At 44.2% G+C, this 17621-nt stretch overlaps 1 protein-coding gene and 1 long non-coding RNA gene across 34 annotated transcripts in view; one reads left to right on the plus strand and one right to left on the minus strand.

Moving 5' to 3' along the window:
* The window catches only part of TACC2 (transforming acidic coiled-coil containing protein 2), a 156915-nt gene that overhangs the window by 27073 nt on the left and 112221 nt on the right, over positions 1-17621 (plus strand). For 27 of the 33 annotated variants that reach the window (XM_083439538.1, XM_083439530.1, XM_083439565.1 and 24 more), the window contains 2 exons: positions 4441-10038; positions 11151-11261. The exons of 5 other annotated variants lie outside the window; for them this stretch is intronic. In XM_083439538.1, coding sequence (XP_083295664.1) covers positions 4441-10038; positions 11151-11261 — 5709 coding nt within the window. The remainder of the gene's footprint in view (positions 1-4440; positions 10039-11150; positions 11262-17621) is intronic. One more of the 33 variants, XM_083439547.1, reaches the window with a different exon arrangement.
* LOC310677212 overlaps positions 1-17621 on the minus strand; it is a 30426-nt gene that overhangs the window by 1258 nt on the left and 11547 nt on the right. The gene's annotated exons all lie outside the window — the stretch shown is intronic.

Below are 17621 nucleotides of genomic sequence, written 5' to 3' on the forward strand. Positions count from 1 at the left end.
GATCATTCATATCTGTCATGATAAATAAATGGGTCGCAGATGCAATGCCCCTCCCACTAGCCTGAAACCTACAATTTTACCCAGCTGTCAAATGCACATAGGAAAGCAAAGTGTACTTCACATTTAGATGACACTGTGAATTCACCATGAGTGCGCATGAGGTCCCACTGCTCCAATATGTTCAGCCCATAAACTGAATGTTCTGCAGAGACTCTAAGAGGTGAGTTAAAGGAAGTATCCCAGAAAATATGACTTTTCTCATCACTGCAGCACTCTGATAAGCAAATCCACACAGGGTGAAATTCAACTCTTTCCTGCAATTCTTTGGCGGGGGGGGGGGGGGAGAGTCTTCTGAGGATGTGGCAAGAAAATCCTACTTTTTAAAGGCTCACAATTTCCCCCTTATCACATTAATTGCACACATAGAAAGGGACAGTGAGCCCATGCTGCTGACTTCATCTCCCAAATCACTTGGCTTCCCAGACCTGTTCCCCAATAGCCACACTGACTGTGAACACACAATAAGGGGGAGCCTACATGTGAAGACCCCGTGGGAGCTGGAACCCTGAGCATGCAGGATTCCAGCTCCTGTGGACGTCTGCATGCATAGACTTGCTCTTCTCAGATGCCCAATCTCAACCTGGGAACACCCTTGGAATACCCCCATTTTGCTGTTATTGATAGTAGAGTACGAATGGCAGAGCAGAATGGGTGATGGTGGAGATTTCTGCACCTGCAACAGAGACACCTTGTTCTACCTGCAGCCCTTCCTTTCCATGCATTGAAACTGACATCCTCTCTATCACATGACCCCTGGATGCCCATTGAAAGAAAACAGCCGTTGAATCCAACCCAAATCAGTCTTGCAAATAACTTCTCTCAATACTATGCAATATTTAAGCATATACAGTGGTACCTCGGGTTACATACGCTTCAGGTTATATATGCTTCAGTTTACACACTCTGCTAACCCAGAAATAGTGCTTCAGGTTAAGAACTTTGCTTCAGGATAAGAACAGAAATCGGGCTCCAGAAGCGTGGCAGCAGCAGGAGGCCCCATTAGCCAAAGTGGTGCTTCAGGTTAAGAACAGTTTCAGGTTAAGAACGGACCTCCAGAACAAATTAAGTATTTAACCTGAGGTACCACTGTAATGGTTTAGATCCTAAGCTTTTTCTTTGTGAATGGAAGGGGAGTGTCCTACTGATGGAAGGACACATTCCATGTATGTTTACAGGGGTAGAGTAATGCACTTGTCCCCACTTACCCAGATGATGTGTTTACCTGAAAAGAGCTCATCAGGCCAAGCAACACGAACAGAATTGTGGTTTCTCTTATAATAGGAGGTTTGGTAATGGCACACTGCTAGAGATCGATTTCCATTGGTTTCAAGTCCATGTTAATTTGGCAGAGAATAAAACATTTGGATCAACCAATGAAGGGTAAAGTTCTCATCTGCAATCTTTCACACTATTCATAAACCTGATAAGTGTATCCAGTACAAGTGCTGGCATCATCTAATGCAACTTCAGCAACACCTTTAAGTTCTGCTAGTTTAATTTGTATGAGGGTAACCAGCAGGAAAGACTGAATCTAAATAAAGTATAAAAGGGGCACTTTGGTATTGTTAAATGTGCTGTAATTAATGCATAGTGGTAAACCACTTAGCACATAGAATCCCCCCTTCCCCCTCCCCAATCTGCTTTGGTAAGTGAGTCTGCTAATCTAGCTCTACCAAATTGCTATTAGCATGCGGCCAGACAGGTCATGAACTTGTAATTCTACATTCAGGAGAATGCTCCCACTAATGTGCTCCTAATGTGCTTGGAGCTGTTGGATCTTATATGATGTAGGTATGTGCAATTAGCAGCATAAATGTAATGTGGCCCATCCATATATATATAGATAGATACTGGGGGGGGGGGTGACTTCTATGCATCCCAGCTTGAAACACATTTATTTGGAAGTAAGCCCCACTGATTAGGATCAGAGACTTAGAAAGATTTGCAGCTAACAACATGAACTCTATTAGGACTTGTCACTCGCTTTATGTCTACTGGAGTCTTGTTCTTATATCCCTATTGTTGGGCTTTTCACCCATAGCTTTTGCTTTGAAGCTGTGAAGCATAGGGAACAATGCACCCTTGCAAATATTATTTGAAAGGCTATTATGCTATCAAAATCGAAAACCATACTGTCTCCCCACACTTGTTTAATTTGTGATACATGAACCCTGAGAAAGAAAGGAATCGTAGAGTTGGAAGGGACCCCAAGGCAAGGGAAGGGCCAACTCTTTTCTAGGTACTTTATAAAACTTCTAATGCATGGTCCTCTTTGCTAGGGGCTAGAAACATATTGTGACATCTTGTTTGTTGATCACCACTTGTGCAATATAAACAAGGAAAGTACCCATCAGTGTCACATTGACATAGGTGGAGTGAAAGAGATAGAAAACAGTCCCTGTGGCTTTGCTTCTTCCTTAGCAGAACTACAGTTGGGGTTTGGTTACCACCAAATCTGGTGCAGCTGGGCCAGTCCTGAGCAAATGCCCCGGCATAGTAATGGGCTGGACACAAGCCAACAAACTGAAGCTGACAAGATGGAAGTCTGTGGGTTGGAGGCTTCTGGACCTAGGACATAGCAGCTTTTTTTGTTCTGGATAGGGCTGCCCTCCTCCTTAAGGAACAGTTGCATAATCTGGAGGCGCTTTTTCAACCACCAGTATCACTGGAAGCTCACTGGAAAACCTCTTTTGGCTAGTACACTGGCTGTGGCTGGTATTGGGCAGAGACAGATTGCGCTAGTAACCTCAAGACTGAACTACTGTAGTGCACTTTGTGTGGAGCTGCCCTTATGGTTGGTCCAGAAGCTGAAGTTTGTGTAAAACCCAGCAGTTTGACTGGTAACAGGGGCAGCCTGCCATGACCATTTAATACGCCTGCTGAAAGAGTAGCACTGGCTGCCAATTTGCTACCAGGCCATGTTTAAGATTTTGTTGTTGGTTTATAAAGCCATAAACCATTTGGGACCAGGTTATCTGAAGAAACACCTTTGCTCATGTAGGCCTGCTCAGCTATTATGATCTTAGGATGAGGCCTTTCTGTTTGTGCGATAGCCTGCCAAAACAGGTTTGGTGACAAACAGGTGGGGGGGGGGAGCACACTTTTCTATGGAAGTTTCCAGTCTGCGGAGCCACTTTCCCCTTGATATATGTAGGCACTAACTCTTTTCAGTGCTCAGTACTGTCAGGGACAAGCAGGGGGTCCAAAGAGTGGGCAGAAGAGGCAGGGGGCAGGAGGATGGTCCATCAAAGGGGGCCAGTGATTTGTGTGGTTCTGTGCCACCCATGAGACAGGGAGAAGAGGAAGAGCCTGGGCAGTCAGAGATGCAGGAAGAGGTGGGGGAAGAGCTGAAGGAAAGCATGGAGGTGGAAGAGACAGTCCCAGAGAAAGTCAGATCATTAGAATTTCTTCTCCCCTCCCCCACTGCCTCCAAGGACAGGTGGAGGGGCTTAAAGTGACTGGAGCAGCTGGAGCTGCCACCCAGGAGAAGTCATTGTCTGCTTGAGCACATATGTCAGAAGAATGGTACTGATGGAGGCATGGCCGCACTGTCGCTCCAACTGATTGGGTCAGAGCACAGTTCTGAAGAATCCTAAGCATATTTACTCTAAAGTAAGGTCGTCCAAGGTTCACTGGGTCTTACTCTATAGTAAATTGGTTTCAGACTGTAGGTTTAATTAAGGGAAATACAGAGACCCACTAGCAGAAGCCCATACAAGGACATCCACTAAGCAATGGTGCTTTCCCCCTCCCTCTGCACTCCCCCCCCCCCAATGACTTGGGATGTGTGGAAAAACCCCAGAACAGCACACAGGGGGGATCGTTCTGTCTGGCAAACTGAAATGCTTACATTGATGGAACAGTTGCCACACTGCTACATTGAATTTCTCCCAGAAATGTTCAACAACAAGAAGATATATAGCTAGATTAACCTTGAACCTCGTAACCTTTCAAACCTGAGAAAAAATATTGCCATTCCATACTGCAGTTTCCCTTCTGAAATTCAACCCTGTTCTGATGAGTTTTCCATGTCCTCCATTCGTCTTAGGATTTATTTTATGCCTCTTATGAAGCAAAGGAAGAGAAGCAGCATGCATCTATTAAATGATTGAAAAAGATCTGTAGAAAGTTAACCCACATATCTAATGTGACAGACGGCAGGAAATGCTGTAGGAGTATATTTCCATGTAACTATTCCCTCAGAATTATTCTTGAAGTTGATGTCTCTCGTCTCTTGCCTCGTGAAAGCAGACAGCCCAGCTTTTCAGTGCATGCGCCTGCATGGCTTTGAAACCTCTGTGGTGTGAGTCTTTCTTTTTCATGTGTGTTGCACCCCATTGCCAATTCTGAAATGAATATAAACATTTCCATTGTTGGCAGCCTAAGTAACGAAGGCCTCCATAGCAATGTTGCTGAAGAATCTCCCAGCACAAGCGCACTTGTAATGCCACCTGATGTGACAGCAGTGGGGAATGTCCTGCAAGAACGAGGAGCGCAAGCCACGTCTGATATGTTGGAACAGGCCAAGGAAGAAAACGACAAAAGCCCGCCTTTGGCGGAGCATCCTAAAGAATCCTACGCTGCAGCAAGTCTTGAAGGAAGCCATGCGGGGTTGCTTGCCCTTGTGTCATGCCCAACCTCTGTGAATGACCAAGACATAAGCAGTGTTCCTGCTGTATCTCTGGACAGTCGCTCCGATACAGAGCACCCCGCTATCCCTCTTCCACTAAAGGATGAGCGAGATCCAGGTAATGCTGGTTTGGAACTTACTCCTTTGCCAGATGTTGGCTGGATTCCAGGAGCTGGAACTGCACCAGCCACCTCAACTGAATTAGACCCATTACAGCAGAGTGAACAGACGGGTGGCAAGAGAGAGGCACATGTCACCCCATTACCCAAGAGGGAAGCAGAGGGAGACGACTGTAACATTCAAGAGACCAGCCAAGAGGCAGGAGTTTTGGAAGTGGGTCACAATGAGCAGGCTGTAGTAAAACCAGATGGACAGAATGCAGATGGTGCAGACAGCCTGACAATGGAAAAGGAGACCTTAATCCCAAATTATCACACAACAGGAGGTTTGCACGTTGAAAAATATGGAGCAGTTGTTGATGGTCTGAGTTCTGATGAGTTCAGTGCCGCCATTCGTGAATGTAGCAGTGATGCAGCAATAAGCAGAGGAGAGGAACCCCACCAAGTTTCCCCCAAGAATGAGAAGGAGCAATCTGAGGCTGGTCCTGCAATGCCCAGCTTGTCATTTACTGCTTCAGATCTGCCCCTGACAAACATGATAGGAGAAAAGGACAAGAGTTCTCCATCTGAAAAGGAATGCCCCGATCAAGCCCAAAGTCTTGAAACCCAAACCCTACTTGTTACCAAAAGTGAAAGTCGTGTTGTGGATTTGTTGGTTGCCTCTGAGCCTTCCAGTGGGTCCCCTTTGTGTGAGGAAAGTGAAAAGCAAAAAGAAAGCCCTGCGTCTGAGAACAGAGCAGAGCCAGCCAGCAGCAATGATACCTTACTAACTGAATGTGGAGAAAACATTGCTGTGGTTGACCCAGAAAAGCTTCTGTGTTTGATGAAGGAAGATTCTGTGGTAGATAAAGGGCTGTCACTGGGGGGAAGTGCACAAAACTTCACCAGTGAGACAGAGCTTCCACAGCTCATTAAAAAAGAAAACATAGTATCTGAGGAAAACAAAGAGCTCTCTTTGGGAGAGGGTGGAAGTCAGGAGAGGCCAGTTTTAACTAGTCCGATTGCAGGTGAAGAGGCAGTCTGTTCTCAAGGGACGCTGCTCTCCTTTGATACTGACAAAAGACGAGACAACCCTGATGGTAACTGGAATGATTACTGGAGCTCTCTAGAAAATAGTTTCAGAAATGATGCCAGTGGTGACACGTCAGGGAAGGATTTCAGTTCAGAACATAGTTTGAATGCACCCGAAGATCATTTGCCAGAACTGAGTCAGGGTTCGGAGAGAGAGAAAACAGACACATGCGACAAAGAGGATAAAAGCCTTCTGTCTGTTGAAGCACCAAGTTTACAAGGGGAAAATTGCTCACAGAGCTGTGATCTTTTAAACCCCAGCGCAGAAGACCTGCCGCTCAGCTCCCCTGCCTGTGAAATGGCAGAGGAAGTTTGTTTAGAAGAGGCACATGGTTCACTGCTGCTGCGGTCTGAGGACAATGATGTTATGCAAAATAAGCAAGAGGGATCCTGGGAGGGCATGCTTGCTGAAAGAAGTGAGTGGGAGCTGGAAGGCCTCACTACGTATGATGTAACATCTGAGGGCAATGCAACATTGGCAGAAAAAACACCAGTTCCTGAAGCAGAGCTGGCAATTCTGGACATAAATGAATGGGCACCGATTGCTGAATGTGTTGCATTAGGAAAAGCAGGAGGCCAGGAGGACACATCGCATTCTGAAAGCAAAAAAACCAGCCAGATAGGTGGCAGTGATGCTGACTGTGTACCTGTGATTGTTGCTGAGCAAAGCAGTACTGCAGATGAGAAAGAGGGGAATGAAAACAGGCATGAAGAATACAAAACAGAAATGAAAAGTCAGGCAACCGATACCGTTTTGGCACAGAAACTCGAAAGCAACTTTGCCTCCCCGCAGCAAGAGCAGCAGGAACAAGTGACTGAAGCCAATGACCAAAGTATGAAAAAGGATTATTCTGGCAGCTCAGGGGTTGTGGAGATTGATTGCCAGCAGCAGACACTGGGGAACTTACATGATGGCAGCATATGGGAGCCTAATTATCCACTAAATAGCAGTGAGACTGAAGCATCTCTAGAAGCTCTTCCCAGCAAGGTTGTGGATGTGGAACAAGTGGAGGATGGTTTGATCCCATCTCCACAAGTGGACCTGAAAGACAGCTCACAGTCCCTTCCCTCTTTCTGCAGCGATCAACAGCACAGTTTGAATGCAGAACTCCGGAACTTGGATTGCAACAACCTTAAAACCGTGGCAGGTCCCGAGGAACAAAAGACCAGGGAAACATCTGAGAGAGAGCATTCACTGGAGTTAAATGCACCCAGCAGCCTTCAGGGACTGTGTGAAAGTGAAATGAAAGTATTTATAGACACTCTGCACAAACCCCAAACAATAGTTTGCGGGCTGGAGATGAAAAATGATTCCACAGCTGTCACAGATGAAAACACACCTTTGCCAAGTATTTCTGAATCCACGAGAGATATTGTGCAAGGCGGCAACTTGAAAACTCTAATAAACCCACAGGTGGAGGAAAGCTGCCTTAACAAAGAAATAGCAAGCAAATCTAAGCAAGAACTCCCTAATTTGAATTCTTTGATTTCAGACAGTCTTCATGAAGGAGCAGATCCCAATGACATGATAAATGAGCAGTTGGGTGGTTTATGTGGGCTGACAGACAGCACAGGTAAAAACAACACAGGTGTTGCAGAATGTATCCCAGGGGTGCAGGAAACTGTCACTGCTGATGCTGAACAGCCACAAACCTTGCTAGTGGATTTTAAAATGCCAAGTGCAGAGGATGCTTCTGACAGCAACAGGACTGATCTTGCCCTGCCGTCGAAAGTTACAGAGTTGGCAGAAAAAGGCTCAGAGGCAGAAGAAATAAAAGAGAACTTTAATTTATTAGACGGAATTACCACGAAAGATGAACTTGTAAAAAAAAGAAATGATGAACAGGACTTAACTTTCATGGCTGCTGAAAAAGCAGGAAGAAAGGAATATCCTCCTATAACTCCTGAGCTCACAGAAATTGCTTCCATCAATACAGACAGTACTCAAAAGGCTGACTTTTTGCTGGCTGGCTCTCAAGTAGACTTGCCGGCATTTTCAAGTGACTGGGACACCAGAGTGAGCCAACAGCCTACGAACTGCATGCATCATGGTATTGTGAATGAATTACAAAAAGAACTTACAGAATGCCAGAAGCTGTTTGGGACCAGTCCTGATTTGCAGGTTGCAGCAGCAGCTACAGCCTTACACTTAGATGGTACTTCAGTAGACAAAAGAACAACAGCTTCAAAAAGGCCTAAAGCAGAACACTCAGACAATATTCTCACAGGGACAGCCCCAGGAAAAGACTCTGTGATTCCCGACCCAAGTTTCTTTTCTGAAGAGTGTGCCTTAGCTTTACAGGACCCTGCTGGGGCCGGGCAGTCCAAAGGAAGTTTGTCACTGTTTAATTTCAAGAAGATGCAGGCCGAGATCTCAGCAATTAAAACAAAAGGAGCCGAATATGATGTCAGCTTCAAAGCCCAGCAGTTTGACAGCTCAGGAGAATCTCTCTTCAGCCTTTCAAGCTTAGAAGAGCGGCTTCTGAGCCTTTCATCTCTCAGTAAGCAAGCAGGCTGTAATGAGGGTGTTGCAACAAATATCACCTGTGTAGATGACAAGCACAATGAGATAGTAGAAAACACAGGAGAAAATGCAGGAAAGAGCGAGTGCGTTTTTGTAGAGAATTTCAGCATCCCCAAGATGGGAACAGAGACTCCCATGCAGCCTGCAGAGACCTCTGAAAAACAGCATGATTCTTCGACTTCCAGGTCCTTCGGCATTGGCTTTTTTGATTTCAGGAAGCATATTAGCAAAATATTTGAAAATACAGTTCACAGTGCTCTGACTACGGAGCTACCCCACCTTTCAGCTGAAAGCAGTGCCAGCGACAAGGATGACAGCCCAGCACCTAGAGAAATGCCAGAGTTTAAGCAAGTATTGGAAGAAGGAGATGGAAGCAATAAAAATGGAGAACCAGAGAGTGATCAGAAAACCAAAGGCTGTGTGTTGCCTTTAGAGGCTGGGGTTTTCAACGAAGCTGCTAAAGAGAAGGAAGAACCATTGGCAAGCACTCAGGAATACAGTTTGCCAGATGCCTCTTCAGAAAAGATCCCTATCAATGATTTTGGTTTCAGTGAAGAACCTTTGACAAGTTCCCCAAAGTTTGACAGCAAAGTGGAGCGCTCAAGCAGTAGAACGCTGAAGGCAGAGGAAAGTGGATGTGTTAGTGCTGTGAGCGGAGACATTGATAGGAATCAAATGAGTCTGGAAGCAGGGAAGCAGCAACCTGCAGATTCTTGTAACCTGCCTTCTCCTTCTGACAATGACCTGCCTGCAATGATTGCTGCCTCTTCAGAAGTCGTCCCTAAGAGTGATCTTGACAGAACTACCACTGCAAAGGCAGAGGAAGGTAATTTGATTAGTCTGTGTAATGCAGAACCAGGTTTATCTAAAGAGCTAATACATTATGGAAAGCAATGCCACGACCCAGTGCCAAGTGAAGACCAGGTAAACCAAGAGAGTGCCACTGATCTACAGAACATGTCAGTATTGTCGTCTCTTCTAGATGACCTTAGTGCACAGAAAGAACAAAAGGGACAGTCTGAGGTGCTGCCTGGTGAAAATCAGAAGGAGTCCAGCTGCAACTATCCTTGGGATGGGACTACAGTTGAGGACAAAGCATGTGTGGTGCAGCAGGAGGATGCCATGGACAGTACAAAATGCCTGCAGGTACCAACTGATGCTGAGGAGCAAAAGCAAGGACCAGACACAGCAGTACATGGGCTGATCGATTACTTAAAAAATGAAGTAAATCTTGATGGTGGTTCTTTAGGTGACTGCAAAGCAGAACCCAGTGTGCTTGAGGGGTGTGTGGCAGAAGCAAATGACATTATGCTGAGCACAGCAGAAACAGAAGCACGTCTTTCTGTTGACACCCCTAAAACGGGTATTACCAGCACATCAGTCACTGATATAGGTGACTCGGCTCTGCAATCCAACATATGTGATCAAGGAACCGATGCCAAAAAGCATTCAGAAGCTGTTCAAGTGATGGAGCAAAATGTGTGTACGGATGCTGCTGAAACTGCCTCTGCAAATCAATGCAGAGAAGAGAATTTAGCAGATGAGAAGCCCCTTCAGGATGTCCAGGAAGAGGGATCAACCACTCCACTCCCTGAATCTGAGCACAGCCTCCCTAGAGAATTACCTGTTGAAAGGTACCTATTTTAAATTAAAATTAACCGTAAAAGAGATTTATCTGCATGCTGAAGTTCAAGCTTGAAGGTAGATTGATTCACTTACTGATTGCATAGAGTTAAGCTGGGTATAGTTTCTATTTTATTTGCAGTCTACATGCAGAAAAACTGTAATATTATTCTCAGGAAATGTTAGTCTTAGTTAGGGAAAATGCACATTGTTGTTGGGAGTATTGACATAGTCTGGGACCTGTCAAAGCTGGAGTTTCAGCAACCCCCTCCACTTATTTATTAGCCCAGACATGCTGTGATTTCTTAGTTTTCAGTCCCTCCCTAATACCTAAAAATCAGGCAGCCTTGCAGTACTGAGAAGTGTAGACTTGTTTGCAAGTGCCAGCTCTTATATACATGAAAAAGTATAACCTTCAGGGGTTTTTTACTCTGCTGTTGTAAAATATCCCTGAAATACTCAAACTTGTATTCCAAGGTGCTCTAGCATTCTGAAATGCCCCATTGATGGAATGCTTTATTATCAAATAGCACATAACCAGTGTTTCATTTGACTCATTGGGATTTCAGTTGGTATATTGTATTGTTGCAGTCAAAATAGGTGTTCAGATGTGTGGGATTTTTAATCTGAGATTTGCATGTCCAGGATATTTTGGTTGCCTGGTTCTCCCACAGAGGGAGCACCTGGGCCATTAAAAGCTGCAGGCCAGGGAGAAAATCAGCAGATTGACACAATGTGCTTCTCTCCGTCCCCTCCTCCCAAACTTGGAGTATCAGAAGTGAGGAAGATGTTTTAGGGTTGCATCTTATTATTCATTCTTGGAGTACATTTTTTTGGGGGGGGGGGGTAATTGATTTAAGTTAGTCACTGGTTACAGTCCTTAACTTTTATCTCCATTCCTAGAGCTATATTTTAATTTTTTAAAAAATCTAATCCCACTGATAGCCAAGGTGTATATTGCACCAATGATTAACCTTTATTATTAACTTAAGTGTATTTTGTAGGTTAAAAAAATATATGTACTCCAAATTTTAGGATAAGCGTTGTATGAATAATTCTCAAGCCTATGACATGATGGCCTCCCTCTCCTCTAACAGTGTCCCTCCTTTTTCCATAACCTCAGCAATTCTCCTGAGCTCTGTCACTCTCTCCTTGCTGTACCTGAGAAGGACGCTGTAGAGCTAGCAGCCAAAGGCACCTCAGATGAGGCAAGAGAAGGCGTCAGAATAGAAAGGTACAGTGAACAGCACTAACTCTTTCAGAGGGTGGTACTGCTCTGTTTAAAGAATTGTTCTTCGCAGGTGCATGTATCAGACACTAAAATGGCATGTTGGTTTCACTGCCACTTTGTAGCGCCAGTGATGATAAATTAACAAAAGGAAATGGAGGGGTTCCTACAGCTTGCAACAGGTACTTATAATTTAAGTTGACATTTAGCAAGGTTGACTCTCTTTTTTAGTGTTAGGATTCAGCATTGGGTCATGCAAATTAATAATAGGGCGTGTTTTAATGCAACATTGCATTCCTTCTCCTCCCTTCCCTCTCCACCTAAGTAAGCACAGCAGCTCTTACACATCTGGAATTAAGGCAAGTGTTTCCAGGCTAGATAGTGTGACTTCCAAATGAGGAGGGGGAGAAGAGCTTCTTGCACCATTGAGAGCTGGCTGACATACAACATTTTAGTAGGGTGAACCTTTCTGCATGATGATATGCTGGTGTGAAATGTCTCACCTTTTGGGTGTCCAGAAGCCATTCCAGAGGGATGTGAGCTTTGATACCTCTTACTTAAGAATTGCCCTACCTGCAATACTGTTCATGTCGTATTAATATGGCGCATTTGGCAGATCATATAAACAGTATGAGGCAGGTTGTGTAAACAGTAGCCTTAGCTGTTGTCACATACTTGGGGTGTGTGTGGCTTTTCCCAGTTGGGCTTGTAATAAACAGCTGCTTAGTAAGCATGTATGACACACATGGAATATACTATATAGCTGCTACAAAAACAAATTGCCCTTTGTGCTTCTACTTTTTAGAGGAGAAGCTGCGACATTTCATAAGGGAAATATCTGACAGCTTTGGAGAAATTCTGAGATTTATGAGAAATGATGCATTAGGAAAAATTATGCAGTTTGAAGCTTTTGTCTGCCTCAAAATGCCTAGTGCATTGTTCTTTGGCTCCTTGCTTTTCGTTGCTGTATTATATGGTAGATGTATTACATTTCCTTTCTGAATAAGGTACAGCTGGTTTGTGTGTCTCATGGGTAAGCAAACTAAGGCCTGGGGGCCGGATCCAGCCCAATCGCCTTCTAAATCTGGCCCACGGATGGTCTGGGAATCAGCGTATTTTTACATGAGTAGAGTGTGTACTTTTATTTAAAATGCATCTGGGTTATTTGTGGGGCCTGCCTGGTGTTTTTACATGAGTAGAATGTGTCCTTTTATTTAAAATGCATCTCTGGGTTATTTGTGGGGCATAGGAATTCGTTCATTCCCCCCCCCCCCAAAAAATATAGTCTGGCTCCCCACAAAGTCTGAGGGACAGTGGATCGGGCCCCTGCTGAAAAAGTTTGCTGAAGCCTGGTGTATCTGCTCAAGACACTCAGAGAGAATAAAGGGCAGAGTGTGCATCCGTTTTAAAATAATGGGTGGCATTCTTGGATACCTGTGGCAAACTGGGCTGTATCATGTGCAGCAGCTGCAATTCATAACTCCATTGCTTCATGCTTGCACATGCGTCAAGAATTTGTTATCACCTGTTTTTTCTGTCTGAGTATTTGTCCCATGTGGCAGCAGCTGTTGCTTTTTGCAGATTTTTTTAACGCTCCACGCCTATGGATATGTACGTTTTGTATGCTGCAGAGATGGGGATATAGAATGTGAAGCAGAGATTCAAGAATCAAGGACTTCCCAAGGCAATTAAGAGGGGAAATTGTCTTTGCCCAGACTTGCTTATTACAGGAATGCACAATTACAGGAGGAAGAGTAGCTGTAGCTGCTAACAGTTTGCCCACGCCTGCTTTTTATAGAGCTCTGTACAGCCCACTCATAGGGTTACTTTCACTGAAGTATTATAGGCACCCTAATGTTATGTCGCAACGTTGGCCACAGAGCATCCTTGGAATTTCCCTCCTCTTCTTTCTTATTGTTGCTATCCTGTGCCCTCTGTCATTTGGATCCAATGTTTTCCACCTGGTGGTGGTGGTGCTTCAATAGCCATCAGCAGGAGTGTGTTCAGTTTTAGGTATGTGTGGGCAAAGGCTGCCTGTTTTAAAACTTTGGGCGAGTACACTTGGGGCATGCATGAGATTTCTGGTGTGTGACTCATCAGGCCTGCTTAAAACACAGAGCAGCTACTGAGTATTGTTTGCTGGCATAGTATTTCACAAAGCTTGGGACCTGTCCAGGGGAGAAGGAACACCTCTAGAACAAAGAGTTCCTAATGACTCAAGCCAGAGAGGGAGGAAGGGAGGAAGATGCAAACAAGTAATTAGTCTGATTCAGGTGAAAATTACCTTTTTAAAGTTCAAACTTCTATGTTACTCAGTGTTCTGTCATTCTATCCTCCATAGTGTTTTTTGTTTTTTTTTAATAACCCAAATTTGTACCCGAGTGGAAATAAGGCAGTCAGGGAGCGGCTGCTTAACTCTTTCCTCTCTGGCATTTTCCCCAGTTCAGATTTAATTGCCCAAGCTGCTTTTTCAAATGTCTGGAGAAAGATACAGGAAAGCTTCAGGCACTGCATGTCTTCTCTCCCCACAGGTGGAAAAGAAAAACAACTTTGGGTGGGTATTTTTAATCTTTAAAGGGGATTGGAATTGAATGGGGTAAGCAGCCTCCCTCCACACACTCCTTTTACACTCAAATGTAGCCCCCAAGGGTGAGCCCAAGACATTTTGCCACCTGAGGTGAAGGACAAAACGAAGCCTCAGACCAGGCTGGCAGCTGGACAGTATCTTCTACCGCACCTGATTTGTGGTAGTGACGGGTGAATCTCTCATTTCCTCAGTCTTAAGTTCAGTTCTCTGCGTTTCCACATCAGTTTGTGATTCCCACCCCCCAGAAAGAAGCCCTCGTGGAAAATTTATCAGCATTTTACTGTGAATTTTTCCATATATGCCCAGGTTTGTATGCATGGAAAGTGCTCTTAACTGTTGCAGCTGAAGATGCAGCTAGTACACTAACTGTACAATCCTGTACATGTCAACTCAAAAGTTGGCATCTGTCTGTCTTAAGACAATGGAGTGCACCTTGGGGAGTAAAGTGGGGGTTTGTGTAGGGTTTACTCCTCAGCCTTTTCTTCTCCTGAAGATGTCTCACAATAGCACAGAGGTTTAAGGTCAGTTTCTTCCTTCTCCTAGATGGGCTACCATCCAGGTTGATGAGCCCCACCTGCCCATCTTTTCCCTCTATGGTCTTTTTCTTGATCATTGGACCCACTCAGAAGTTTGTTGTTGTTGTTGTTGTTTAGTCGTTTAGTCGTGTCTGACTCTTCGTGACCCCATGGACCAGAGCAGGCCAGGCACTTTTGTCTTCCACTGCCTCCCGCAGTTTGGTCAGACTCATGTTTGTAGCTTCGAAGACACTATCCAACCATCGTGTCCTCTGTCGTCCACTCAGAAGCAGGTCCCATTTAATATAATGGGGCCGATTCAGACTGCAATCCCCTATTCAGTACCTCAAAGCACATCTCTGTGTTGTTTCCTGGCCTTTTAAAGGCCCCCAAAGCAACAGGTGATGCACCAATGCTGCAGGTACTGTACTAATGCAAGAAGCTTGCTTTACATCTTCATCTTGTAGGAACTCATCTAGAGTCCGCACACTTCCGTTACGTTCGTTCCCTTTATAGATCAGTGACGGGCATTATCAGTAAAATACTTTTCGAGTTCAGGGCACTTTTGTGATTAGATGAAGTTTTTGAAATTCACTGCAGTGATAGGTCTGTTAGGCACTCCCTTCCTTCTAGAAATACCACAGCTAATAATAGCTTCCGCAGCATGCAAAGAAAAGCTGCCCTAGCTTCTCAAAGGAAACTTTCTAACAAGTGGGTTAGCCTCACAATGAAAGGCAGATTGTCTGTTGACTACAAGTTTTATTTAGGCACATTTACAGGCAAAAGTTTGAGCTAATTTATAAAAAGTGTGCTTGGAAGTGGTAGATAGCCCTCCACCAGCTTCCAGTGTGATGGACCTATATTAGGAACTTGGGTCAGGAACGACTAGTTGGGAATATGATAGGACCAGGATGGACACACTTTAATCCAAGCCAGATATCTTAACAAGTAAAGAAGCTGAAGCAAAACGAATGAAGCATGGTTGCCTGTCTAGGCAAAAAAAAAATAATAAAGAAAGAAAGAAAGAAAGAAAGAAAGAAAGAAAGAAAGAAAAGAAAAGAAAAAAAGGCTGAAGGCAGGAAACCAGTCTTTCAAAGTCTAGGGAAGACAGAAATCAAAATGGGGGTGGGGTAGGGCTGGTTCCCAGGGAGTTGACGTGAACCTAGAATGCATGCCAGAAGCAAGTTAGGAAGAAATGCAAGAAGGCTTGTCAGCAACAGCAGCTGGTCAAACAAAGCACAGAGCAAGGGCTCAATAGAAATATTTATTTCCTTGCTTTCATATCCTAGCCTTTCTTCCATCACAGAACTCAAGATACACATGGTTCCCAGGTGGTCACTCATCCAGGAAGTGCAGCTCGAAATTTCTGGATGTAAAATGGTTAACAAGCAAGCAGTAATGTAGAAGCAGGCTAACTGTAGCCATGGGTGCTGGATATCACACCTTAGCTGGGCCCAATGGTCCATCATTGCCTTCAGGGATGGCTGTAGTCTCTACACAAGGCATAGGCAAACTCGGCCCTCCAGATGTTTTGGGACTACAATTCCCATCATCCCTGACCACTGGTCCTGCTAGTTGGGGATCATGGGAGTTGTAGGCCAAAAAACATCGGGAGGGCCGAGTTTGCCTATGCCTGCACTACACCAAATCCAGGAGTTAAGATTTGCATTAGCTGTGCTCTAATGGCCCCTGCCATCTGCTTGGTTTGGGTGGCTATGCAAAGGTTTCATGATACTATGTAGCTTTTTGGTGGAATCTTCACTGCAGGTGCAAATGTGAAAGGAGAAGAAAACAAAGGTGAGGATGAAATGCAGCATATTTACAAATGGAGAGGAAGAGAGCTTTCATACATAGGACCAAATGCTTCTCTAGCAGGGATGAGGAACCTGTGGCTCTCCAGAAGTTGCCGGACTATAGTTAACATCTTCCCTTACCATTGGTCTTGCTGGCTGGAGCTGATGCAACTTTGAGTCCAATAACTTTTGAAGGGTTGTAGGTTCCCAAGCCCTGTTATTTAGCCTAAATCAAAGCCAAATGCTAGCCTGTACCAGGAGGTCATTATCCCATACCCCGTGAAGAGCCGATAAAGGGACATATTAGGGGTTTTATTGGTTTGAAATATTAGTATATTATAAACAATTGACAATATTTGAATGGAATGCAAAAAAACACTTCTTGGATTTTGTCACCAAGCCCAAGAAAAAGGCAGATTGATTACTGATTTTTTTTGTGTGGGGGGGATGACGATGACAAATCCTTTCTTCTAGTTCTGGCTGTCTTTCAAGTTGTCTTGAGCCAACTTTTGTTTTCAGCTGGAAACTATGCACAATGTCATGATTTCATAGCATTCAGTCAATTTTTGGTGGCTACATGGAACATTTCATTGCTTAGGTTTGCAGGGGTTTATATGTCTCAGGGATTCAAAACCCCAGAATCACACTGATGCAAATTGGAACAGAAAGGGAAAGCTCTTAAGAACCCTCAAGACCACGGCTCCTGATATGTGCATGGCTCTAATTTTCAGTCACCACAAATGACTCCCAGGAGTTTTAAATTCATGAGCAGGAAGTGGTTTTAAATATAAGGCTCCACTTCAGTTTTCAGAAATTGTATTGGAAAATTGACATATATGCTCAGCTAAAATTGGAGCTACAGTTGAATATTAAGTCCGTGTAACTCACTGGAATTTATTTCTGGGTAATCATGCATAAGATAGCACTATTTGAGTCATTTTGTTGGCCTACAAAAAGACACCCATAGCTGCTAAGTTGATGAATGAGGCTAAATAGTATAGTATCAAAAAAAGAAATTAACATTTCCTCAAGAATCCAGTACAAAGTGAAAAGGGTAGTTCATGAAAATCTAGGGGTGTCCCTCCAGACTGCCACTATGCTGCAGCAGGGATTCAAGCACATAGCAAAAATCTGGGTTTGCGTAATTAAATCAGATTAAAGTGAGCTGTCACTCTAGTGCAACAAATGCACTTAAAAACAAACAAGCAGCAGACTTTTTGTCATTTGGTGAATGAATAACAGGAAGATACATAAACACCCCACAAGCAAATCAGAATGAATGCTCTTTGCTGTGTTACTGTCATTTAAACATAATGAATGTTCAATAAACAATATATATAGTCTAACCACTGCACGTCAAAGTGCAAGTAGATAAATAGGTACCACTCTGGCCTGAAAGTAAAAGGCGTTTCCGTGTGCTGCTCTGGTTTCACCAGAAGCGGCTTAGTCATGCTGGCCACATGACCCAGAA

This window comes from Podarcis tiliguerta (assembly GCF_965153285.1).
Source record: "Podarcis tiliguerta genome assembly, chromosome: 5".
NCBI lineage: Eukaryota > Metazoa > Chordata > Lepidosauria > Squamata > Lacertidae > Podarcis > Podarcis tiliguerta.